Source organism: Meriones unguiculatus, chromosome 7 (genome assembly GCF_030254825.1).
Source record: "Meriones unguiculatus strain TT.TT164.6M chromosome 7, Bangor_MerUng_6.1, whole genome shotgun sequence".
NCBI lineage: Eukaryota > Metazoa > Chordata > Mammalia > Rodentia > Muridae > Meriones > Meriones unguiculatus.
In genome coordinates, this window is record NC_083355.1 from 105,889,211 (window position 1) to 105,911,279 (window position 22,069).

The window sequence follows — 22,069 nt, forward strand, 5'->3', positions numbered from 1 at the left end:
CTGTGTGGAAGCAAACACTTCTTTCAGCTTCGCTTTCCCAGAATCAGACTAAAGATAACAATCTATTTTATCTCAATAAAATTATTCAATAAAATGAGCTTAAATATCTACCTGGGAAGTGGGTAACTATCCCAGTGTGCACAATGCTTGCTGTCAAAGCCCCAGCAACATACAAAGCTGGGGCAGAGCACACTCCTCTAACCCCAGTGCTGGGGGGCCGAAACAGGAGGACCCCAGAGCCCACTGGGCTGACAATCTAGCCAATCAATCAGTGAGCTCCAGATCCTGTAAGACTGGCCCCTAAGGATGAGATAGACAGCGACAGAGGAAGACACCCAGCATTGACCTCTGGCCTTCACAAATAGCAACAACAGGAATGTTACCTGGATCTGAAGCTGGAGGTGATGTGCATGCCTGTGAGCCTTGCACTGAGGAGATGAAGGCCAGAGTTCAAGCCAGCCGGGGCTACATGAGACCACGTCTGAAAAGACAACAATTAAAGTGAAAGACCTTCCTGGACATGGTCAATCCAAGGCTGAAATTAATAACCTTGCAAACTCCCGTGGTAGTTGTGTGGTCTTAGGAAATCCATTAAAATCCGTTTCCCACCAGTTCTAGGAAAGGAGAGAGAAAGTTTCCAGAAGTACAACAAAGAGTTTGTTTTAAAGGCATTAAAGTTTAAAGACTGTTTAAAAAGTAATGGGGGCTGGAAAGATGGCTCAGTGGTTAAGAGCACTGGCTGCTCTTGCAGAGGACCTGGGTTTGGTTCCCAGAGCCCACACTGGGCAGCTCACAGCTATCTGGAACTCCAGGTCCAGAGGATCCGGTGACTTCTCCCAGCCTCCATAGGCACCAGGCATGCATGCAGTGCACAGACGCAAATGCAGGCAAAACACCCATACACATAAAAGTAAAAGAAATAAATTTTTAAAAGCAAGTACAATAAGTACTATTAAAACAAAGAGATCAGCCAACAAAAAGATGGATGGCGCCTGAAGAACAACACCTAAGATTGACCTCTGCCCTGCACACACACACATAGACACACATATCCATCCATATATATATGTATTCACACAGACATATATATTCTCATACAGGCATACATAAAAAAGTAAAAGATACTACATTCAACTGCTCATACAGCAAAAGTGCCCAGTCCTAGGCCCTACATCAAGGGATGAGGGACAGGAGCACAGTAGTCAACAAGGTAGCCCTCCCAAACTCAGTCCATGCTGAACGTGTTTGCTAGGCACCTTCATTCCTCCCTCCTACAGCAAGCATAGGTGGTAGGTAGCAATGGCCCCTGAGCTATGGACTGTTGAGCAGCCACGGGGCTCCTCAGCTGATCCCTGATACTGCCTGGGATCCCAGAAGACTGCAGGGTTGGCCTCTGATGGAAACAGGGCCAGGATCCAGGTTCTCAACCACAGAGTGCTCTCTGACATCAGCAGTACTCCCAAGTACACAACAAAAGTAAACACGCCCCAAAGAGATGCAAAATTCTCAACCATGTTACTCTTACTGTGTGCCAAGAAGAAAAAAACTATAACTTTTCTCTTCTAAAACACACAAGCAAAGTGCAGGGCGGTGACAGTGAATGCCTTTAATCCCACCTCTGCCTCGGGAGGCAGAGGCAGACAGATCTCTGTGGGTTCCAGGCCAGCCTAGCCCTAAAACTGAACCTCACTGTCTCATGGGCTGAGCCCTGGACTGAAGGGAAGGAAGCAAAGAAGTCGAGCAGCAGCAGCAGCAGCAACATCGGACATTTCCCTCTCCCTTCTGACGCAGGAGGACCTCCCAGGGACCACGGGCTCTACTCTAGAACTGTGAGCCGGAATAAACCGGTTCTCCCCCTTTCGTTGATTTGGCCAGGCATTTTATCGAAGCAACAGGTCCAGCAGCTTCACGGCACACCACGCACCCCCTCACACCCAGCTCTATGCAGCAGGGCGCTCACCTAAGCAGCCGGAAAGCTATGCTGAGCACCCACTGTTCCAAGGGTGACTTGGGCACGTCGCTCAAGGTAGATGGCAGAGTGGGGTGTGGGGATAAATGAAGGTCTTACAGAAGGGGCTACCATGGCCATCCACACAGGGCTTCCAAAGTAAGAAAGGAAATGTGAAGTAAGAAAAGAAAAGAAACAAGAGCCATTATTTAAAAGCTGTGTTCACTTTAACCAAAAAGAAAGTAGTATGCGTGTGCACACCAAGGCGAGGGACGAAGCTCTTCTGCCCCTCTCTCTCTCCACATTGCAAGGACCCAAATGCGGAGGCACGGCACATGTGCCATCTCCCAGAATCAGACCGGGTGTGGTGGCATACGCCAATAACCCCACCATGTGAGAGACAGGGACTGAAATCAGGAGATCAAGGCTGGTCCCTGCTGCACAGCAGGCCTCTCTTTCATGAACTGGCTAAACAAACATTCAGATGTCCAGCTGATCGTCAGGCAGCCATCAAAAACGAACCACGGCGTTTACAGCACCACTGTGCCGAAGAGCAGCAACCCACCTGGGTTTCTCAGCTTCCTTCTGGCCGTCCCTGATGCTCCGGGAAGACCTGTCCTTCCCAGAATCGGTGTCTGACTCGGACCCACTGCTACTCGACTGCTCCTGTCTCCTCTTGGTTTTCCTGCGGTGCTGATGTTTCTTTTTTTTCTTTTTCTCTTTCTTCTTTTTTCTGCTTATCTGCGTGAGCGTCTTGCTAGTGTCACTCTCATCTGAGAGCTCTGACCTTAGAGGACTCCTGTTGGAAAAATCAACGTTGGGACTATTTTCAAAGGGGATGCAGGGAAAAATCACACATATTTAAATAATGTATAAAAAGCATGACTGCTGGCACACGCTCACGACTATCCCATACATGGTACCTTCCTGGGTTAAACTCACCTTAGAGACTTTAGGATTGAAACAAAGTCTAAACGGGTGAGAAAACTGTCCTAACACTCTAAACCAGAGGATCAACCTTGCCAACACTGCAACCCTTTAATAAAGTTCCTCATGTTGTGGTAAACCTCCAACCAGAAAATTATTTTCACTGCTACTTCCTAACTGTAATGTTGCTATAGTTATGAACTGTGATGTAAGTATCTGTGTTTTCCAATGGTCTTAAATGACCCCCATGAAAAGGTCTTTCATCCCCCATGTGGGTCACAGCCCACAGGCTGAGAACCACCACTGCTCTGAACTCTTTCTTTCCTATGTACACAGCTGTAATGGAAGTGACCTACCAGTCACTCTACCAAACCGTCTGGCAACATCACTAGAGGACTGTTATTATCCCAGTGGACCTCCTAAAGGAAGACAGGTTTAACTGTGGTCATCGTCCTTCTTTGTAAAGGTGACACTAGCTCTCTTCCTCAGCCCTGAGCCAATTACAAACCCCCTCCTGGTCATCACCTGTCGTTTCCAGAGGCTTTCCGTGTTTGTGCAGTATGAGGCTGTCACCATGTTAATGAGGCCAGCTAGTCTATATTTGTGAACGTACATTTCTCAGTTCAATGGTCTACAAAAACCCTCTTTCACAGCCAGGGAAGATGTGTGTCATCCGGTTCCCCAATGAGCTTAGGAGATTTTAGCCTCTGTTATCTTATATCGGCTATTTTTAACCAAGGGTTGAAAATGAAACTAAAGAAATACCCAAATTAACAATATTCTAAAGGTCACTAATGAGGTCAATGAAGTTACTGGAGAGTCACAATGACGCAATTTCCCTCATGGCCTAATTATAAGCACTAACTGTGTCATGTTCTTTTGCCACTGCTATACAAAGAGGGAACAAGCAGAATCCATAGGAGTTAGGGGAGGGAAGATGGTCCCACATTGCCTGGTCATTGTGAGCTTTCTCATCTCAGGGTTTTCTAGGGAGCATCATCAAGGCTAAGCTATGAAGAGTCCATGAGGCTAAATCCACCTGTCAAACAAGTACCTTGTCAGTGGTGCTCCTTCAGAAGCAAGGGCTGTGACCTCTTTGGTTTGTTGGCTCAGAGACGCTAGATTTCCAACACAGAAGCTCGGGTTGCTCAGCCAGTCTAATTCTGCACATGCAAGAGAGAAAAGACGTTAGTGTCATAGGCCAGGACACCACTCATCCCATCAGCTGGCATTTGTATGTACAGCCAATATCAGCCAATATCTTGGGCAGTCCACAGACACAGAGTGGAACCCATGAAAATTTTACTTCACAGGACACAGTGCTTTAACATCTTCTAAAACACGCAAGATTGAATCCTCTTGCAATATCAGGCTGTGGCTTGAACAAAAACCATATAACCAATGTGATCTAAAAGACAACAAGATTTCATACATTCTATCCACTGTCTAATGTGCCAGAACATATCAGTGCACCTGGTCTTAGAAAATCAGGTCTCAGAAACCGAGTGTGGTGGTACTCGCCTGTAATCCCAGCTCTCAGGGAGGCAGAGGCAGGTGGATCTCTGTGAGTTTGAGGCCAGCCTGGTCTACAAAGTGAGTCTAAGACAACAAAGGCTACAGAGAAAAACCTTTTCTCAAAAAAACCAAAAAATATAATTTTTTTTTTTTTAAATTTGGCTTATCTATAATTTCTAACTTCTCCTTTAAAAAGAAGTTATTTTTATTGTATGTGCACTGGTGCTTTGCCTGAATATATGTGTGTGTGAGGGTGTCAAATCCTCTGGAGTTGGTAGCTATGAGCTACCATGTGGTTGCTAGGAATTGAACCCAGGCCCTCTGGAAGAGCAACCAGTGATCTTAATCGATGAGCCATCTCTCCAGTTCCCTCTGCCTTTTAACTAATCTTTATTGCATTATTTATTTAGGGATGGGTAGGTCAGAGAATAACTTCTGGGTGTCAGTTCTCTCCATCACGTGGAGCCCAGAGACTGCGCCCCAGTCATAAAATTTGGCAACAAGTACTTTCATCAGCCTAGCCATCTCTTTGTCCCTCTAACTTAGTAACAGTAAATTCTTTCTACATATCTTATTTTACAGCTCTACAGAGTCCTACCTAAGCTTCTAAGTCTTAACTGTGAAAGGAAGGGAAAAAGCATGGGATGGCATTCCAGAGGAGCCCACGGGAAGGTCTGTGCTGTGTCCTGTTCCTTCATATGCTGAGAACGTGACAGGCTTGCTTGGACACACGAGAGAGGAAGGCAGCTGAGATCCAAGTGTTACTGAGACAGAATTTATATATCATAAAATTCCCCCCTTTAGCAAGAACAGCTTTGCATATATTTAGGAGTGTGAGGTCATCTCTGTAACTGTGCACTCTCATCATCCTGTGAAGAACGGCCCTGACTGCAAGTCACTGTCCTCACCCATGCTCTGTGGCCTCCCTCCTCAGCCTTATGTAATCACTCAACTACTTTCTGACTCGATAGACTTGCCTGTTTGGTACATTTCATATAAACAAGTTCATACGCTATGTGGTGTTTTGTAACTGGCTTTTTTCACTTTCTGGTTTGCCTGGTTCATTCAAGCTACAGCCATGTATCATTATATCATTCTTTTTTACTGCTAAATAATACAGCATTTGACAGATGTGCCACATTGCGACACTTGGGTTATTTCTTTTCTGTGGCTATTATGACAATGCTTCTAAGAGCATACATATACAAGTTTTCCACGAATGCCTTCATTTCTTCTGGGTAGACAGTTAGACAACTACTGGGTCATATAATAAACCATGTTAGCATTTCGAGGAACTGACAGACTGTATTTTACCAAATAGCTGCATCATCTGATTCCCATTAGCTACGCATGAGGATTCCATTTCTATGCATCTAACCAATACTCCTGATTGTTTTTCCAATTATCATCATCCTAGCAGGTGGAATATTATTTCACTGTGGCTTTGTTTCCATTTCCCTTATGACAATAATGTCAACATCTTTTTGCCTAGAAATTGGCCATTAATGGAGCATCTCTGGAGAAACAGCTATTCAAATCCTTTACCCACTTTTAAATATGGTCCTCTTATTATTGAGTTCCACAAGAATATATATATACATATATATGTACGTATGTATTCTGGTCCCTCATGGTAACTACATGTTAATGAAGAGAGACAGACAGCAAACAAACTTCCTAAGACTTCGCCTAACTCATTGCTGTATTCCCAGCAGCTAGGGCAATGCTTGGCATACAACAGGTGTTCAACAAACATTAATAAGAAAGAGAGGAATGAGGACCGGGAAAGTCCAAAGAAAAAAAGAAGTATTAGAAAGCACAGGGAAAAAGGAAAGAGGAGAACCTAATGTAAGCATCCATATTAGGCCAACACCAGGATAAGCATGCACGGCCTTCACCTCTTTCGGCCACATAAGCCGGGTCTAGGGAAGTACCACAGTAGCACTTTGCAGACTAGTGGAAATAGGGCTCGGAGGGAGTAAGTAATCTGTAAGGTCCTATCTAATACATGCCAAACAACTACTCATGCAGTTTTTCTCCTCCTGTCTCCTGTTCCTTCTGAGATTGGTTCCTTTCCCTTGGGCCTAATTCCTGGCAAGAGCTGAGTGAAAAATAGTCCTTCTTGCTTGCTGAGGTCAGAATATTTCCACAGCAATTAGAGTATCATAAACATAAACAAAGGAAAAGTGGGGAAAGGTAGAGCAAACAGGATGCAGGGAAAGAGGTACCCAGAGCATCCAGTGGATCATCACACCACCAACACCCTGAACAGTGATGGCAGGTAAAGAAATCTAAAGAAACGCAAGCCTCGACCCAAGGCGAAGCACGAAACTGTCCAAAGGCCTGCAGAGCGGCCAGCCAGGCTTCCTCCAGACTCAGCTGAGGCCTACCACATGCAACCGCCAAGAAAGAAGTCCTTTCTCAGGGACTGAAGCTCTCCAGACGGTCTCCGTGACCTTCCTCTGAGGAAGGAGAAGGTATTCCCACCTAACAGGCCAGTCTGGTTATGGTTTTGGTAGCACATTACTGAACCCACACGGAATGTTAACAGTGACAATACTGGAGGCATTTGGAAGATCCTCTTTCCTCGTTCACAGATTTGAAACTTTTTTAACCAAGGAATTATCAAACAAAATCTCTCAGAGTTCAACACAGAAAACTAAAGCAGGGATGCCCTGACTCAGTGGAGTCACATGGCCACAGACACACACGTAAGCCTGGATGCATCTTTCTTCCTCTAGGGCTCCACCATACCCTGGGACCATTCTGTACTTCAATGAAACCCTCCTGCCAGGCACATAGGCTGGCAGGGCAATGTACAGATTGTGACTCCATTATCCACTTGTCCGTCTTCCTACAACACCCTAAGCCAACTCAAATTCTGCTCAGGACAGACCATGGCATAGACCATTCTTCTCAGGATAGATATGGCAGGGCATGGTGGCCCGTACCTTCAGTCACAACTCAGGAAACACAAGCAGAGCTCTGGGATTCTGAGGCCTGGTTTATTTGGTTTTTGTTTTTTTTTAAACTGGTCATTTGAAAAAAATATATATTATATTATTTGTATATGTATGTTTATATGTAGATATATTATATGCATATGATACATATGTATATAATATATACACATATATACATGTGTACAAATAATATGTTTGTGTGCATATGTATGTATGTGTATTTATATATACTATTTTATAATATATAATAAATCATGTATAATGTATTGTACATAATATATAAATAATATAATATATAATATATACCATATATTATATAATGTATAATATATTAATATGTAATATATTACATATAATATGATATATGTGGTGTGTTATATTATATGTAATATAATATTGTGTATATATACACATATGTACATATATATAGACACACGCAACATGCATACATATTCTTCAAGTCAAACATACCAACTGGTATTCAAGTCTTCCATCCTAGTTTCCTCCAGCTCCTCCTACCATCTCTCACAAACTAGAAGCAAGCTGAAGGTGGGAGTCACGACTACTAATTTGTACACTTCTATAATAGCTCCTTGGCACAAATATCAAGACTCAGTAATTATCTGTTGAATAAATAAAATGCAATGAGGATGTGTAGTGGATCTTCATCTTCATATCCAAAGGATCAAGCCTCCTCCAAAAGCCCATTTGGAGTATGTTGGGGATTGGCCTGGTGCTATGTATTCTAATGTTAATTACTGGCCCCCAAAATCTTGAGTTCACAAGAGAATCACAGTAAACAGATGGAGAGAAAAAAAGGAGGAAGGAGGATGCCACAATGGGTTAGTGTGGAGAGAAAACATAGGCCGAGAGAAAGGATGCCAATAATGGCATAAAAAGGCCCAGATGAAGAATATAAGCAAGTACCATGGGATCATGGATGGAAGATAGCCCAAATAGCAAGGATTAAGATAGATGACACTGGATGGGGCCTGGGAGATAGATGGGGAGGATATTAGACAGTGTAGGTGAAATATCTGCCCTGCCCAAGGTAAATAAGGCAATTATAAAATCTAACAGGTGTCTGTCTTATTATTTGTGATAGAGGATTAGATAAGACTGCCATTATAATCAAAGGGGTAATAATAAACATCATATAGCCCAACACTCTTCTTTTTAATGTACAACAGGAATATAAAGTGCAGCCATCATATAACTCTTCTGTTCTTCACAGGAATTATGTATTTAGTCAATAGATCACTAAGGACCTGCTACACCCCCAGGCACAATTCCAGGTCCAGGGGAGACGTGATGACAAGACAGCTTCCACTCACATGATGCTTGTACTTGACCACTGCCTGTCAGATGGCACACCTTCTTGGGAGATTCAATTTTTAGTTATACAGAATCCTGGACAGAGACATCTCACGTTAGAAGATATTGTATTAATCAGAGTCCTAAGTCCTTTTCAACCTTGTAAGTTACAATGCCTGGCAGAATCAAGTATGTATTTACATCACTAAGCAGGGTGTTATATAGTGTATGTATGTATCTGTGCGTGTGTGAGATAGAGAGACCCTGTCAAAGGAAAATAAACATCACCACAGCGTCATCAGATAATGGTGGAGTCGAGTGGTTGGAGAGATGGCTCTGTGATTAAGAGCACTGGCCAGCCTTCAGAGGACCCAGGGTTGATTCCCTGCATCCCCATGGAGGCACACAACCATCTGTAACTCCAGTCCCAAGGGATCGAATGGCCCCTCTGGCCTTCAACAGCACTGGGCATGAGCATGGTGCACAGCTATACACACAGACAAAAAGATTTAAAGTTTGATTGATGGGCAGCGACCTAGGAGGTGAAAACATACGAACTCACTGACCAATCTTAGTATCACTGAAATCAAACGCTGGATTCTCCTGACATGATTTAAAGCTATTTTCAACAACAAAAATTATTCCTTAAATTTCATCAGCTCTTTAGATCTAATCATCAGTTTACAAGGAAGTAACAGGATTAAAGAGCATGTTACAAGATCTGGTGGGAAACATCTTCAGGACAAATAACCAGTTTCCTCAATAAACAAATCACCTAAGGAAACACGAGAGCAGGAGAAACTGTTTTATACTGAAAGACACCTAACGGGTACATGCAGAAAATGCAACGTGCATTTTTAGGAAAACAGAATTCCAGGCCAGCCATGGCTACACAGTGAGGTCCTGTCTAGAAAAGAAAAAAATACAATGAAAATAATAGGTTTTTGGTTTTTTTGTTTTGTTTTGTAAAAGATTGAGACACTTTGAGAAAGCTGAACAGTGAGTCATAGTTTAAAAATATAACTTTCTTTTTGTTTTTGTTTTTTGACACAGGGTCTCTCTGTGTAGCTCTGGCTGTCCAGGAATTCTCTATGTAGACCAAGCTGGCTTTGAGCTCACAGTTATCTGCCTCTGCCTCCCAAATGTTGGAATTAAAGGAATGAGCCACCACTCCCAGCTTAAGTTTAAATTGAATCTTAAACTTTCAGTATCAAATATATTTTATGCACTTTTTCACCATAGTTAATTTCATCATATGTGATAGCGGGGTTTACATTTACAGTTCTCTAAGTCTCTTGCTTCTCTTACACTGACTGGCCTTTGAAGGTCCCTGAATTCTTTTTTGTCCAAATCATATCCTCAAAAATTGGCTCCTACAAAAACTTCAAACGTTCCGTTTTGTTGACTGTGGCAAACCAATGACATCTGTAGCATCCCAGCTTATACTGGCTTTTTTTTTATTTGGGTGGCGTTTTTTGTTGTTGTTTTGGGGGTTTTGTTTTGTTTTAAATCTCGATGATGCAACAGGTTGTATTATCATTCCGGATACATTTATTGAACACCTATATTTTAGACTTGTGCTGACAACTAAATTTGCTACGATAAACAGACAGTTTTGGACTTTGTTGAGGATTATATATTGGCAAGGAACAAAAAAAACAGAATTAACTAACTACAGTTACAAGTATATTTAAAAGGTTTCTCTTGCAACCTGGAATTATATCATTGCAGCTTCTAGGAGAATGAAGTTCCAAAACATGGTAATGTTAGCCCCAAACCCAGACCCAACACCTCACCCTCGTCTTTGTTACCCCTTCCCTTACTTGACCACCTTATAGCCTGAAAGCGCCTTTGGCCCCACAATTCAGACAAGACCCAGAAGGCTTTGCAGCGCCGCGGAGAACTCTGGGATACAAATGGATAAACAAATCCAAGACAAAGGACCAGACCCGAACCCGAAAAACTGCCATTAATTTAACCGGATGTCTTTTTCGACTCTTTTGAAGTGCTTACCTTTCCTGGATGCCCCACCACCGGAGGCCTCACTTATGTCCGCAAAGGCCGGGAACAGCGCCATGATCACAGGCCGAACCACCACTCCCGCTGCAGAAATGGCGCCGTCTGGAGAGCTCTGGTTGGAGGAAACCGACTCGCGATGCACTCTGGGAAATGTGGTTCTTCCAGCATCGCTGAGGCTTAACCCCTGGGCAAGGCGGGGCAAGACCCGCAGAGAGGAGAAGGGAGGAAGGGAAAAGGTGAGGGTAAGGGAAGGATAGTTTCCTGGTAGTTAGTGCCCTCGGTCTTCAGTGAAAACTGGAAAAGCAGGAACCGGAAGAGGAAGTTCAGGAAAAAAAAAAGACTTGGAAACTTGAATTCCAGCTCAACCCCAGCTGCTGCTTGTAACCTCAGTCAAAGTGATCACCTGTAACCTATAGTTTCCTCATCTGCAAGATACTGAGGGTGTGTGTGTGTCCTCGTACACATATGCATGTACAGATTGAATTGTTTCACCATGAAAAGTATTTAAGAAAAGTTGTCTTTTGCTGGCTCGCGCCTTTAATCCCTCTGATAGAGGGATTTAAACATTCTGATAGAGGCAAGTTGACCTCTGTGAGTTCGAGGTGAGCCTTGTATGCAAACCACCCTGGTGTACATAGTGAATGCCAAAGAAATGCCAAAGAAAGCCTAGAGAAAAGGTAAAAAAGAAAAGTTGTCTTTCATGTGAGGTATAACAAGTTCTGTGGCAAAATGTGAGCGATCCAAATTTAAGCTGCCATTTTAAATACCCTAGGAATGTAAGAGCTCGAGGTCCCAATAAGATAAAGGTCTCTGATAGTAAATACATGTACTTGCTGATTTATAGGCAGAGAGAGAAAGAGGAGAGAGAGGAGTATTTCTGACTTTTCCCTTAAAAAAAAAAAAAGTTGTAGGGGAAGGGGCAAAAGGGATGTCACCAGTGGTAAAGGCATTTGCCAAGCAAGCATGGCTACCTGAGTCTCCATAAAGTTGTCTTCTGACCTCCAGTTGTACAGGGTTGCCTAGCATACCTCCCCCCATAGTAAAATAAAGAAAAAAATTAAACCCAGAGATGCAGGAACAGATGGAAATCTTTCAAAGCAGAACCCTGCATTATATTTAGAACTTGTGTGTCCAAAATGAATGTCCTTCAATTTTCAGGTTCCTAAACGAACTTGGAGGAGGACAGTAGAATCCCCAGAATACCAAATTAAAAAAAAGAGAGAGAGACAGTGTGTTAGCCAAGTGGTGGTGTCCTTTAATTCCAGCTCTCGGGTAGCAGAGGCAGGCAGATCTCTGTGCGTTTGAAGCATGGTTTACAGAGTGAGTTTCAGGACAGCCAGAAACCTTGTCTCAAAAAAAAAAAAAAAAAAAAGACAATATCTGCCTTCACTTCAGATACCTGATGTGCTTTCCCCAATGCTTCATCTGGTTCTTAACTCCAGAAAAATAAGAATTAAATGTGAAAGGCTTCAGAATTTTTTTAAACCCATGGTAATGTATTGTTAATAAAAAAAAAAAAAAAAATCTTGCTATAGTGAGTACTTGCGTATCTACAAACATGTAAGAGACTTTTTACAAGCAATGTTTCATAAGCACAACTTAAAATATGTAATCAAGTTACTGATACAGATTTCTGGAGTTTTGTTTTCTGGGAGGTTTTTTTAATTTGTTTTTTAAATGTGTGTTGTGTGTGTGTTCATGCTTATGAGAGGGCACACATATGAGGGTTCGTGTGTGGAAGTTAGATGACAACTTTTTGGAGGCAGCTCTCTCCTTCCACCTTTTTGTAGGGTGGAGGGCTCAAGCTCAGGTTATTAGGCTCACATGAAACCGATTGCCGCTGGGACGTCTCACCAGCCCTAGCGTCTGGTTTTGTTTCTTTCATATAGATCTCACTATTGCTCTCCATCCCCTCTTGCCTTTTTCTTAAAGGATAGGTTGTTGTGAAAGCATAACAAGGGGGCTGGAGAGATGGCTCAGGGAGTAAGTGCACTTTGCACATCACCCAGGCTTGGTTCCTCGCACCCATGTGGTGGCTCGCAGCCATGGTAACTCCAACTCCAGGGTGTCTGTTGTTCCCTTCTGCTCCCCTCAGGGAACAGGCACCAAAACAATGTACATACATGCATGCATGCATACAGACAGACAGGCAAGACCCTCATACACAGAAAAATACTTAAAAGATTAACTATAAAGGGGCATAAACTACTATTACAGAAGCACCGTGAATCTCAAAATCAGAGCGCTGCAAAGTAAGCCAGACACCAAGAGTGCTTCTTGCAGGATTCTATTTATGCAAAATCTTGGAAAATACTTATATTAATATGTAATGGGGGCTGGAGAGATGGCCCAGTGGTTAAGAGTACCGTCTACTCTTCCAAAGGAGCCAGGTTCAACTTCCAGCACTCACATGACAGTTCATAACTGTCTGTAACTCCAGTTCAAGGTGCTCTGACACCCTCAAACCAATGCACATAAAATAAAATTAAATAAATTATTTTAAAAAATATGTAGTGACAGGATGGAGGTCAGGGGGTGTTCTACATGGGGATGGGAAACCTTTTGGGAGTCAGAGAAGTTTTCTGTGTCTTGATCATGGTGTTGCTTTCACAAGTGCATAACCCTATGATTTATTTAAAAAAAAAACAACAAATGAGGAGCCAGGTCATGCCTATAATCCCAATACTCAGGAGGCAGAGGCAGGAGAATTGCTGTGAGTTCAAGTCCAGCCTGGGCTAGCGTTTGAGTGAGAGCAGCACAGGAGTAGTGTGTTTGCCTAGCACGTGAGCACTCACAGGTTCCACCTCCCTTACGGAGAAAGAAAACAGATGGAGCATTTTTTAATTTGTTTCCATAGATTGAATTGTGATCATTGTTTTACATGTGTGTGAACTACGTGCTTACTTTTGTAGAGTTGTCACCTCCATACGGGTGCTGGGAACCCAACCCAGGACCACTGGCCTTCACCTTCTCTCCAGCCCCACTTGCATGCTGATCGCTTAAGCCAAAGGTCAACACGATTTTTCAGAAAACAATCATGTAGAAACATTGGCGACCAAGCAGGATTTCCAGTCTTTGTTGCAGCTACAGGAGGTTATTTTATACATTTTCAAATGGACTGGGTGTGTTGGCGTATGCCTTTAATCCCAACACCCAGGAGTCAGAAAGAGGAGGATCTCTGTTAGTTTGAGGCCAGCCTGGTCTAATTTGGAGTTTTGAGGTGGGCCTGGTGGCACACACCTTTAATCCTAGCACTCAGGAGGCAGAAGCAGGTGGATCTCTGAGTTTGAGGCCAGCCTGGACAACAGAGCAAGTGCCATGACAACCAGAGCTACATAGAGGAACCCTGCCAAAAAAAAAAAAAAAAAAAAGAGGAAGTTTTAAATATTCTTTTCTGCATGGAAAAACCACCACAAAGAGTCTGAGAACAACCCACTTTACTTCTTATTACTCTGGTTTCCATCTGTAAACTCTGGGTATTTCCAATATATCTGACAGGGATTTCTCAACATAAACCAGAAACGGTTTCAAATCACCGCTTGGCTCTGTGTGTGCCATGGCTAAAGGAAGAGGCTGTACTGCGCAGCCGCTTCTTTTAAGCATCTCTGTGGTTTGAGACAGAGAAGGAAAACACTCCAACCTGGCACGCTGCTGTTCTGGCATCGGTCCTGGTCCCTGGCCTCATCTCAATAGCCTGTGTTTATCTGGTCACCTTTGAACAGCTGAAGCTGCAAAAAAGACAGATGAAGGAAAGGGGAAAAGAGTGCAAGTGAAAAAAGTTTCCTTTTTCGTTGCAGAGGAATTGGATGACAGATGGGCAAGCTTGAATTTAGAGCAGGAGACAGCCGCTGTGGCCTTGAGGAATGAGAAAGAGGTAGATGCAAGCAAGAGAAGAAAAGTCATCAAAGGTAGCCTAAGGGTCGCAGATAGCTCGGTGGATAAAGGCACTTGCCACCAAGACTGATGTCCTGAGTTCAGTCCCTGGAACCTATAAGGTGGAAGAAAAGAAACAACTCCCACAAGACCTCTGGCCTCCAAATACACTGTGACACACACAGCCCAGACATACACTCACAATTGATTAATCAATCATCTCACTGATTAGTTAGTTAATATGAAAAATTGTAAATCCTTTTGTTTTTCTTTGGTTTTGGAATTGGTTGGTTTTCATTTCTCAAGACAGGGTTTTATTCTGTTGCCCTGGCTTCTTGGAACCGGCTTTGCAGACCAAGCTGGCCTCCGACTCACAGAGATCTGCCTGCCCCCACCCACAATGGTAAATCCTTTTTTGTTTTTTGAGACAGGGTATCTGAGATAGAGATAGGGTATCTCTATCCTATCACTCATTCTGTAGACCAGGCTGGCCTCAAACTCAGGGATCAGCCTGCCTCTGCCTCCCAAGTATTGGGATTAAACGTGTGAGCCTCCACTGCCACCACCACCACCACCACGGATAAATCTTTTTTTTTTTTTAAGTAATAAGAGGACACAATATGAACAGAAGAGTTGCTAAGAGACAGAAACAAAAATGTGAAGCCGCTCAGCACTAGTTTGTTGGCAAAACACTGCCTACACGGTTCCTATTTTCTTTCAGAAGGAAATGTTACACCAAGAAGCCCCTGTCAGTACAACGTGTCCTGACGATCCCAGCCTGTCACCTGTTACATTGTGGTAAGTGGCCCAACTCAGCCAAGTCTTCAGTTGATGGGTGTTCTGCTCCTCTCTGCCCCAAGCCTGAAATTTGATTTATTTGTATTATTTATTTTTAATTTTTTTGCTCTGAGAGACAGGGTCTCCCTCCATAACAAGACTGCCCTCTACCCTCCTACCTCAGCCAGGTACGTGCTCTCGTGACCAAGATTTCCCAGGAATTTTAGAACCAGAACTGAACAGACAAGCTAGTTGCTCAGCGTGCAGCCACAGTACAGTAGCCCAGCAGAGAGGAAAAAGGGAGGAGGGGGGAGCTGATGTGAGCTGAAGAAGAGCTCAGAGGTTCTGAAGTGCTACTTCTTGTCCCTGGAACCCAGCCTCACTTCTGTGCTCATGCTCTAGGAAACAGCCAAATATCTTTATTTATTCCCATTTTGGAAATCGAATTCAAGTTCACTTTCCATCACTGGAACCCAAGGGTCTTAGATAATGCAGAACGAATGAGTAAATTTCCACACTCAGGGTCATGATCCCAGAACCTGGACCTGCTCCCAGCTAGTCTGAGAGATGAGAGACTTCTAAACTGGTCTACCCAGAATAGGTCAAAGTCAAACTCCCTTTCATCTTTCTGGAAAAAGAATCCACACTCTTTCAGGGAAACTGGAGGAACAGGTCTGTGAACCCACTGGATCTTCAGGAATTTTTTTTTTTTTTTTTTTTTTGTTGATCCCTATGAAGTAAACAAAAATTTGCCCTTGGGAAACCAGAGCTAGCAGTAAGGAAGTAAAGGTCTAGATCTGCTTCGAAGTGTGTGGGGGTGGGGAATGAGGGTGGGAGGTGGTGCTTCTTACCTGATTTGTTTTCTTTAGAATCGGGGGGGAGGGCGGGGGGTGTCTTAGGTTGAAAAGTTGTTTTTCGGTCTTATTTAGTTTTATTTTATTTTACAGGCATGTGCTTGTGCCTGCTCACTTGTACGTGCGCCACATGTGTGCAGGTGCCCACGGAGGCCAGAAGAGGGCGTCTCCTAGTTGTGAGTAACCTGACCTAGATGCCAGGCACTAAATCCGGGTCCTCTACAAAATCAGCAAGTGCTCTTAACCACTGAGCCATCTCTCCAGACAAGGTTTTAGTGATTAGACACAATTCCAAGGATCAGTCTTAGGTTAAACTAGCCTGTTTATGCATAATTTGAGATTCACATAGTTTACAATCTGTCTAAAACGTAAAAGGTTTTGAGAAGTCCCTCAGAAATGCACAGAAAGAATCCAACCCTGATCCTCTGGAATCACATTTTCTTGATAATAACAGAGACCCATGAAGTATTTGCTTATCTTAAAACTATCTTTAATGGTGTATGTTGTTTCCTGGGTCTCTGTTTTAAGATAAGCAAATACTTAAATCCTCACTCTTCAGACTACCCCTCTTTAACTAAGAAAGTGACATTTTTAACGTTTTATTTATATTTATGTCTGTGGGTATTTTGTCTCCATGTGCGTCTGTGCACCACATGTGCTTGTTAACTACGGAGGCCAGAAGAGGATGTCAGATCCCCTGGGGTTAAAGTTACAACGTGAGCCACAATATAGGTGTTGGGAATTGAATCCCCGCTCCTCTGGAAGAGCAGCCAGTGCTTTTAACTGATGAGCCATCTCTCCAGTCCCAGGAAAATGACATTTTAAGAAGTGAGTTGGTCCCAGTCTCCATTAAAACACTCCTTCATCTTTCTGGCTTTTATTTCGTTGGCAATTCTCCCAGCTTGTTGGTCTTCTCTGTCAAGTGTAGCAGCGGGAGTTGGTAAATTATCTCTCCCCCTATTTTCTTCTCATCTGCATCTCTCTTGTCATTGCCTTCCCTTATTACCAAAAAGAGCAAAAGAATGCATTTTCCACCTTTGAAAAAAAAAAAAAAGAACCTAAATTAAATTGATTTCCATTCTGATACCAGAATGAAGCAAAGGAATTAGTCTTTCCTAGCATTTTAAACATGACTCAGAAGAACTCAGCTGCAGGAGAGCTCTTGTCACTGCCTGGCCCACTGTCCCTTGTAGTGAGCTGGAAAAGAGAATTCAATCCAGAAAGTATGGAGATGCTAACTGACCACCTACCCTGCCCCACACCAAATATTCTGGAATACCCTCACCATTATTTTTGTTCTTAGATTTTTCCAGTGCTTTAGTTTGCTTTTTTATTATGCTTGTGACTATTTTTCTTCTTAATGTTTTGAGCATCTCAGTTTCTCACAAACCTCATAAACGTGTAGTAGAGTAGCCAATGGATAGAGTCATGATACACTTACCCAGTTCCCTCTGGCTACATATTTAGCAGAATTCACTTCTTGTATTATCTCATCACTGTTCTCTGAACATTTTCTAGAATGTGAAGTGGTCCCAACACACACAAATGGTAACTTGTCTGCCTCTACTCTAGGAGAGCATTTGTGACAATGAAAGGATGGATGGTTGTTTCCCTAGTGCACAAGGCAATAAAATATAGAGCCAAGGAAGGTAAGACGACACTTCCTAAAAGACAAACAGAATTTCAGCAATAAAGGCGACGCTCTTTGTCCATTCACTCAACAAAGGTTCTGACTATATCCCCTGATGGTAGCCCATAGCACACAGAGGCATCTCTGTAGGCAGTCCTGGCCTACAGAGTGAAGGGCAAAGATAACCCATCTCAGAAGACAAACTCGTGACAAACTATTGAGAAACTTATTTGCAATTGTGGAATCAGGCAACATTTCACTTTGCAAAAGAGAAGTGAGTATTCAGCTCACAAAGAGAGGGGTCTGGTTTTGCAAACCAGGGTAGGAGGAAGCAGAAATGAAGATCAGAGAGCATATTGGCAACTTCAAAGTATCTTTCTTTGGAGGTGGGACAGGAAGACAGAACCTGGTGTATACCCCACATGAGGTTAGTTCTGACTCCTTTGTTGGAAAGCAACAGAAACGTTGTCACATGGATTGAAACTGGAAATGCTTTAGAAGGTAAGCTTGAGTTTGGTGGTACAGAGTTTTAGCACATGTGACTCCATTTTGATTTTTGGTGTAGTCCTTTGGGGACCATGAAGAGCTTAGTCCCAAACAGTGGCATTCTATAGTATTTAGATGACATCTATAAATGAACATCAGATTATAAGAAGCACAAGGGGATGTAGGAACTGGCCACCTGCCCTTCTGGAAGACTCTACATAGGCAGAACCATTTACCTGGGTCTTAAAATGTGAGGCATTTACTAAATAGGTAAATGAGCAGACAAATGAGGAAACATATAAAATGAAAAATAAAATAAAAACAGGCAGTGTGGATAAGGAATGAGAGAAGGCTGAGAAAGGAGTACCTTAAAAATAAAAAATATAAGTACAAAAATCAGAGTTCATTTGGTCTTTGTCCCTGGCTCTTCCTGGGAGGAGAACATTAAACCCTTGGAATTTCCCAAGTAATATGATGGGAGAATAGGTAGGCCTTGATTATAGCTGATTTTAACATGGCAGGGAAGGAGGCCATTCCAGGAAGATATGGGCTTGCACTGGAAAGGTTACTGGAGGCAGAGTCCCATCACGTCTGAGTAATGAAAAAAACAAAACCAACCAAACAAGGAAACTCCACTAGGAGGGTGAATGAGCTTCCTGGGCAGGAAGCGGGGTGCTGTGCCAGGAGTAGATTCCACAGGAAGAGGGCACACAAGCTCCATATTCGGGACCCTGTCAGAACTCACCCCATGTGTCTTCTCATTGGGCTGATCCCAGTTTCTAACATTTATAATAAAACTGAACTAGTAAGCACAGTCGTGGATGTGCATGAGCGATTGGTTCCAGACTCTCCGTGGATACAAAAATCACCGGATGCTCTGATAGATATGCCATTTCCACACAACCTACACACATCCTCTTGGAGTCTCTGGATCCCTTCCAGACTACTTACAATTCCTGGGACACAGACAACCAATTACAGGGCCCACTTCTGAGTCCCACAAACTTCTCTAACGAACTATTGAATCTGAGTTGTGAGGGTCCCCAAATTTGTAGCCAGTTTTGTGTGTGTCTGTATGTGTCTGTGTGTGTCTGTGTGGGAAATGTGAATGTGAGTGCAGGTGTCAGCAGCAGCCAGAGGTATCAGATCCCCAGAGCAGAGGGAGCAGAGTTACAGGTGGTTTTCAGCCACCTGAAGTCGGTCCTGGGAACCGAACCCATGTCCTCCACTCTTACCCTCAAAGCTATCTCTCCAGCCCTTGACTTATAAGTTCTTTTTTCTTCTTCTTTTTAAATAGATTTCAAATCATGGCTTTCAAATTCAAAGACCTCAACAGTGAAAAGTCATACGGCAGTGACTGTCATTCCAGCATAAAAGCATTACTCCGCCTCCTTAGTGATGCTGACGTCACAGAACCTTCACCATGAAGCTTGATCAGCTTGTGCCAGAAGAGCCAGACCTTTCCTCGGTAGATTAAAAGGCGTCAGGGAAGATGGAAACTCGCCCGCTGCTTGTTCACAAGTCTCAGATGTTTAGCTAACTGATTCATTGGAGCAGGCTTTCAGTGTCTCTCAAGAACACCAAGAAGCTCGATCTCAGCTTCTGCCATGCCTGCAGCATATGTCTGAGTAATCTGTGGGGTGTTCTCCAGAAGCTGCCAATCAGGGCTTCCTCTGTGACCTTCCCCTTAATTATCACTACTGAATCTTTAATGCCTTAAACATATACATCACTTATTTTGCTTCCAAACCAATGGCTTAATAAATGTCAACCTACACCTTAAATTATGTTAATCTCCAATGTATTTTTGGGCAGTCAAAAGTATATTAAAAATTAAAATAAAATTAATTTTCACCTTCTCATTCTTAAGCTGCTGGCTAATGTCACTTTACACCATGCTGTCATGTTCTGTAAACTGACATTTTGCTATGACTTAATGAGCTCAGTCATTCATTTACTGCCTCTGGTGTTATCCATTATGCTTTCAATTGCTATGAAACTCCATACATCATGGGGGAACTCAGGCAGTCGGATGAACTGTGCTGGGCGGATTTTCTTCTAAGTGGGACCATGTATCTCTGCTATGCCAGCCGGCCTCACTGGGGCCCATGATGGTGTGGCCTTGTGAAACTTGCAATTTCGGAATGCACCCAGGGAAAACCCAGCCACCTGCCCTTGAGTGACGGAAGGCCTGGCACCATCCACACCCGCAGAGCTAAAACCTAAGACTCTCTAGGGTCTGAAGTACTGACCAGAGGCAGCTGGAATTTTGGAAGCTCTGTCCTGCATCATGTCACCTTGCAAACTTTTAAACTGTCAGAATGGCTACAATGTTCCACACCAAGACTCTGTGGCCAGGAAGTCACTGTCTTTGACTATTTAACTAAGCCCTGACAGGGCTCTTAGCACTGACCTGGGCGTTGTGGAGTGAGCTCACATAACACAGAGATGAGGTTCCCACAGGGAGGGTGTTCAATCTCCCGGAAACCCTTTGTCGTGGCAGGAGGGTACCCTGTGTAGAACATGGTCCCAGCAGGAAAACTCACCGGGTGAGGCTAAGCGTGGAAAGCTTAGAGATTCCCTGCTTCCCGTGATCACGGAAGCACCGGAAGGAAATGCAGGAAGCGAGGGGACAGAAGCGCAAATGGACTCGGCAGGGATCCAGCTGCAGCACCAGCCTGGCTGGCTAGCCTAAACCGTTAAGATTGAGTCTCCCTATGGGCCTCTTCCAGGACGTTCCAGCCTTTCCAGCTCTGAAAAACTGCACCAGATACCACTTGGACCACTGACTCAAGAGCCTGGAGGGCCCTGCAAGATCTACAAACAATTTGAGGCCTACGCACTGGAAGTGCAAGAAAGAATGTTATGTCAGAGAGGAGGTGGTCGCTGTTAGAAGCATTTACAAAGTTATGCAAAACACCAGCCCCACAGGAACCACTAGTGAGTTCAGGAATTTCCATTTCTACAGTGAAATATATGGAACTATCTATCCTCTTTCTCTATCTATCCATCTATCTATCTATCTATCTATCTATCTATCTATCTATCTATCCATCTATCTATTGGGACAGAGGAGTGCTGCACGTGCCAAAGCTCATGAGAGATGGTCAGAGGACAACTGGTGGGAGTAGATTCTGTCCTTCCACCACGTGGGTTCTGAGGGATGGAACTCAGGCCATCAGGCATGACAGCAGGCACCCTTAGCCTCTGGGCCTTGTCACTGGTCTTGACGTCCAGTTTTCTAGAGTTTTCCTCAGTTGGCCATTCTCAAGTCGGCAAGACCCTTCTTCTGTTGCTGGGTGTGGTGGAATGCTGGGAGCTCAGCACTTGGCAGGCAAAAGCGAGGGTCAGGAGCCTTCTTGGTTACTTCTGCTGTCGCTGCAGTAAAATACGGACAAGAGCAACTGGAAGGCTTTTATTTGGGCTCACAGTTCACAATGCAGTCCACCACGGTGGGAAACTCATGACAGACGTGAATTCTAATGCTCCTCTTCGGCGTCAGCTCAGGACCCCAGGCCATATTTAAAGTGGGTCTTTCACCTCAAGGAACCTCATCGGGAACTGGAGGTACAGGCATGGATGCTGGAAACCAATTCAGGGTCCTCTGCAAGAGCAATACACACACTCATAACTACCGCGCCTCCACTATCCCTCCTCCATTCTTACCTACTAATCTGTCTCCTTCCTATCCCTTTGGACCTGATAGGCAGGACTTTCCTATGTCCCTGCTTCTTCCTTGGAAGACCCCTCTAGGAATCACTCA

The 22,069-nt window shown here is 43.7% G+C and overlaps 1 protein-coding gene and 1 long non-coding RNA gene across 2 annotated transcripts in view; one reads left to right on the forward strand and one right to left on the reverse strand.

The window, feature by feature from the left end:
- The window catches only part of Nrde2 (NRDE-2, necessary for RNA interference, domain containing), a 33,953-nt gene extending 23,011 nt beyond the window's left edge, over positions 1-10,942 (reverse strand). The window contains exons 1-3 of the mRNA XM_060388038.1: positions 10,681-10,942; positions 3,930-4,038; positions 2,514-2,747 (exon numbers count right to left, since the gene is read on the reverse strand). Coding sequence (XP_060244021.1) covers positions 2,514-2,747; positions 3,930-4,038; positions 10,681-10,744 — 407 coding nt within the window. The 5' untranslated portion in view covers positions 10,745-10,942. The remainder of the gene's footprint in view (positions 1-2,513; positions 2,748-3,929; positions 4,039-10,680) is intronic.
- A 5,001-nt stretch (positions 10,943-15,943) lies between these two features.
- LOC132655456 (uncharacterized) lies at positions 15,944-17,011 on the forward strand. Its single transcript, XR_009593266.1, has 3 exons — positions 15,944-16,008; positions 16,284-16,366; positions 16,873-17,011. It is a non-coding gene; the product is annotated as an uncharacterized LOC132655456 (long non-coding RNA).
- The last annotated feature ends 5,058 nt before the right edge of the window (positions 17,012-22,069 follow it).